The 5,000-nt window shown below is 25.1% G+C and overlaps 2 protein-coding genes across 2 annotated transcripts in view; one reads left to right on the plus strand and one right to left on the minus strand.

Moving 5' to 3' along the window:
* atg5 (ATG5 autophagy related 5 homolog (S. cerevisiae)) overlaps positions 1–5,000 on the plus strand; it is a 190,148-nt gene that overhangs the window by 141,068 nt on the left and 44,080 nt on the right. The window lies entirely within an intron of this gene.
* prdm1a (PR domain containing 1a, with ZNF domain) overlaps positions 1–5,000 on the minus strand; it is a 14,682-nt gene that overhangs the window by 7,794 nt on the left and 1,888 nt on the right. Inside the window, exon 2 of the mRNA XM_062062606.1 lies at positions 1–269. This exon is cut by the window's left edge and continues 55 nt beyond it. Coding sequence (XP_061918590.1) covers positions 1–269 — 269 coding nt within the window. The remainder of the gene's footprint in view (positions 270–5,000) is intronic.

A 5,000-nucleotide genomic window follows, 5' to 3' on the forward strand; every position in this document is an offset into this window, starting at 1 on the left:
GCCCTGGTGACGTTGGCGGCGGCCTCGGCGTCAGGCCCCGCCTCCCACATGGTGTCCTTGACGATGTACGTGCACTTTTCCTCAAACTCCGCCTCCGTCCAGCGAGACATGTCCGCCTCGTCGGCGTCCATGTCCACTTCGGAGTCGCTGGCCGTCTCGGCGCCGTCCGAGCCAGCGGCGGCGGCCGTCTTGGCGGCGCGGTGGGCGTCGTCCTGCTCCACGGTGTGCGCCCCCTCACTGGTCAACATGGCCGAGCTTTGAGAGGTCGCCTGACAGACGAGGAGGAGGGGAGAACTTTGATTAGTCGAGGAAAGATGGCGAGGGGAATCTGCACTTTGAGGGAAAGTTAGAGGAGGCGGGGGAGAAAAAAGTCATGGAAGGCGGCCGCATGAGCTAAGATAAGATAACAGGAGATGTGGGCGGAGCCTGATAAGGCGTGAAAAGAGGAAACAAAGAGGGGGAGATGATAAAATCAACACTGATGGAGAGGAAGAGCGTGATTATCTCAGACACACACACACACACACACATTGTGATACACACACGCACACACACGAAGCAAAGAGGCAGGAAGCTCTCAGGGAAACAATAAGACAGGAAAAAATATGATAACATCAAACTAATAATGATTTTTACTTAGTCATGTATTTAAAAAAAAGTATCACTAAATAGAATTTTTAAACAATATAATGATATTATAAAAGTACAAAACCATCACTAAATACAATTTTTAAACAATATAATTATATTATGAAAGTGTAAAACCATTGAACACAATTATAAATCATTATTTAAATGTTTTTATTTAATGATATCATCATTTTATGAATTAGATCATTTTATAAAAGGATTTTTGTAAAATCCAAAATTATTCTAAAAAATTATATAAATATTTTATCAAATAAATGAATACCATTTGCAACTGTATAAGGATTTCACAGATTGACAAAGTAATTCAATAAATTATAATACAATTTACTTCACAATTTTGTCAAATTATAAAATTATTTTATAAATTATAGTATTATTTTATTTAAAAAAAAAAAGTATTGTCATTTTGAAAATGATGTATTATTGTATGAAATTATATGAGTAATTTATAAAATAACAAAAAAATGTACGACATAATGACTTTATAAAATGATAACATGTATTACAATTACTGTATAACTAATTTTTAAAAATGCGTCATGAATTTGTCAAATGATATAATTTTATAAATTATAATATCATTTTATAAAAGGATAATGTGATTTTTGTAAAATCCAAAATTTAATTATATAAATATTTTATCAAATGAATCAAATTTTTTTACAGCTGTATAAGGATTTCATAGATTGATAAAATAATTCAATAAAATTATAAATAGTTTTTAAAATTTACTTCACAATTTTGTCAAATTGTAAAATTATTTTATAAATTATAGTATTATTTTATATTAAAAAAAAGTATTGTAATTTTGAAAATTATGTATTATTGTATGAAATTATATGAGCAATTTATAAAATACTAAACATTTTTACGACAATGACTTCATAAAATGATAACATCATTTATTACAATTATAACTAATTTTTTAAAAAAATTGTCAAATGATATAATATAATTTTATAAAATTATATTGTGATTTTTGTAAAATCCAAAATTTTTCTATAAAGTTATTAATAGTTTTTAAAATTTACTTCACAATTTTGTCAAATTATATAATGATTTTATAAAATATAGTATTATTTTAAAAAACAAAAAATGAATTGTAATTTTGAAAATGATGTATTATTGTGTGAAATTATATGAGCAATTTATAAAATAATACACATTTTTACGACATAACATCATATATTACAATTATAACTTTTTTTTTTTTAAAAACGTCATAAATGTGTCCAATGATATCATACTTTTTAAAATCATTATATAAAATATTGTAATTTTATAATAATGATTCTATAAAATTTTATGACCATTTTATAAAATAAATCATATTTTACAACCATAATATGATTTCATAAAATGATCAAATATTGAACACAGTTATAAATAATAAAAGAAACATGTCAAATCATATCATAATTTTATAAATTATAATATGATTTTTAAAATTACATTGTAATTTTGTAAAGTCATAAATTATTTTATAAATTTATCTGACCATTTTATAAAACTAATTATATTCTTTACAGCGATACAACTTCATAAAATTATAAAATATTTAATTCAACTATAAAAAAATACATCATAATTTTGTCAATTTAAATAATAATGTTATGTATAATATTATTTTATAAACTTATCAAACCATTTTATAAACTAATTATATTCTTTACAGCGATACGACATCATAAAATGATAAAATATTTAATTCAACTATATATAAAAAAAAACATCATAATTTTGTCAATTTAAATAATAATGTTATGTATAATATTATTTTATAAAATTATGTTGTCACTTTATAAAATTACAAATATTCTAGAAAATAATATAATAATTTTATAAAATACATTTTACAGCGATATGATATCATAAAATTATCACATGTTTAATTAAACTATAAATAAATAAATAAATAAAAATACCTCATAATGTTGTCGAATTAAATAATTATTTTATATATAATATTATTTTATAAAATTATGTTGTCACTTTTTAAAATGACAAATATTTTAGAAAATGATATAATCATTTTATAAAAATGTTTTTACAGCAATGTGACTTCATAAAATTATAAAATATTTAATTCAACTATAAATAATCCAAAAAAATACTTCATAATGTTGTCAAATTAATTAATAATTGTATACACAATATTATTTTATAACATTATATAATCACTTTGTAAAATTGCAAATATTTTAGAAAATAATATAATCATTTTATAAAATAAATACTTTTTCTTTATTTCTTTTTTTTTTTTTTTTTTTAAATAATAATTGCATATTTGGTAAAACTTAAAAATTATGTAACCATTTTGGAATTATATCCTTTTTTTTTTTTTTTTTACTATTGTGAATAATTTTCTAAAATTATTCACTAACTGTAAAGAAAAAAGAAGTTTGATCATTATCATTGATAAATTAGGGATTTCAAAGAGTGTGTGTGTATGTGAGAGAAAGAGAGAGAGAGAAAGAGAGAGAGAGAGAGAGAGAGAGAGAGAGAGAGAGAGAGAGAGAGAGAGCCAGAGGAAGGAAACAGTTCCTGTGAGGGAATTAAACTAAATTTGGAAGCAGAGGAACCAAAACATTGAACCATCCTGGTGACCAGGAGGAGGAGGAGGAGGAGGTGTTGAGGAAGGGAGCGCCAAAACGTTTCCATTTGGGGGGTCTCAGGAGCACAAACAACACTATCCCACCCAAGACACACACACACACACACACACACACACTTCCACACAGCAATAAACAACCTTTTTGACCCGAGTGATGGCTTATTATTAAATGCATGTCAACTTTTTGACTTTGAAGTTTTGCGTCCATCAGCAGTGACGCAAACATTCAAATGTTTTATTTGCCAATAAAATCCTGCTGCAGCCTGCAGACTCAAAGTGAAAGTACAAGCTGCCAAGTTCCACCAGCATAAAAACATGACTACTATATCATAAACATATTGAACACTTCAATATCAGATGCATTAAAAGAACTTTTAAGGACGAATGGAAGCCAAATTGTCTGTGCTGGGAAATTTTAGGGGAATTCTAACCTAATATGAAATTGTTTTGTGTGCCAGAACATCATTCAAAACAATGACATCATCAAAGAAAAGGAGACACTGCCTAGTGTCAAACTGGAGTTCATACACTCAGCGATTATTAAAACCACTTTAAGTGTTCAATCATCACCAATAAGAGTGTAAATACACTACATTTAAATCCAATAAGAGTCACAAAAAATGGCAAGTGGTTTGAAAAACATGTTAAATAATAACTAATACATCATTAAACAAATTAAATAAAAAGCTGCCATGATAAAGTGTTTAAAATATGTTAAATAATCCCTAATAAATCATTAAACAAATTAAATAAAAAGCTGCCATGATAAAGTGTTTAAAATATGTTAAATAATCACTAATAAATCATGATATATTTAAATAAGAATCTGCTATAATAAAGTGAATAAAATATGTGAAATAATCAGTAATAAATCATGATATATCGAATAAAAACTGCTAATATAACGTGTTCAAACCATGTTAATTTATTAGTAATAAATGATGATATATTCAAATAAAAATATGCCATTATAAGGTCTTTAAACATGTTAAATTATTAGTAATAAATGGTGATATATTTGAATAAAAATTTGCCATTATGAAGTCTTTAAACATGTTCAATTATTAGTAATAAATTATGATATATTTGAATAAAATATGCCATTATAAAGTCTTTAAACATGTTAAATTATTAGTTATAAATGATGATATATTCAAATAAAAAGCTGCCATTATAAAGTTTTTAAACATGTTAAATTATTAGTAATAAATGATGATATATTTTAATAAAAATATGCCATTATAAAGTCTTTAAACATGTTAAATTATTAGTAATAAATGATGATATATTTTAATAAAAATATGCCATTATAAAGTCTTTAAACAAGTTAAATTATTAGTAATAAATGATGATATATTCAAATAAAAAGCTGCCATTATAAAGTCTTTAAACATGTTAAATTATTAGTAATAAATGATGATATATTTTAATAAAAATATGCCATTATAAAGTCTTTAAACATGTTAAATTATTAGTAATAAATGATGATATATTTTAATAAAAATATGCCATTATAAAGTCTTTAAACAAGTTAAATAATCAGTAACAAATGATGATATATTTAAATAAAAAAGCTACAATGATAACGAGTTTAAAAACATGTTGAATAATCCGTAATAAATGATGATACATCAAATAAAAACGTGTTTAAAAGATGTTGAATAATTAGTAGCAGATCTATTGACACAGCATACTTTAATGTGTATAAGAAGTACATTAAAACATGTTAAACTGT

The sequence above is a fragment of the Entelurus aequoreus genome, linkage group LG11 (assembly GCF_033978785.1).
Source record: "Entelurus aequoreus isolate RoL-2023_Sb linkage group LG11, RoL_Eaeq_v1.1, whole genome shotgun sequence".
Lineage (NCBI taxonomy): Eukaryota > Metazoa > Chordata > Actinopteri > Syngnathiformes > Syngnathidae > Entelurus > Entelurus aequoreus.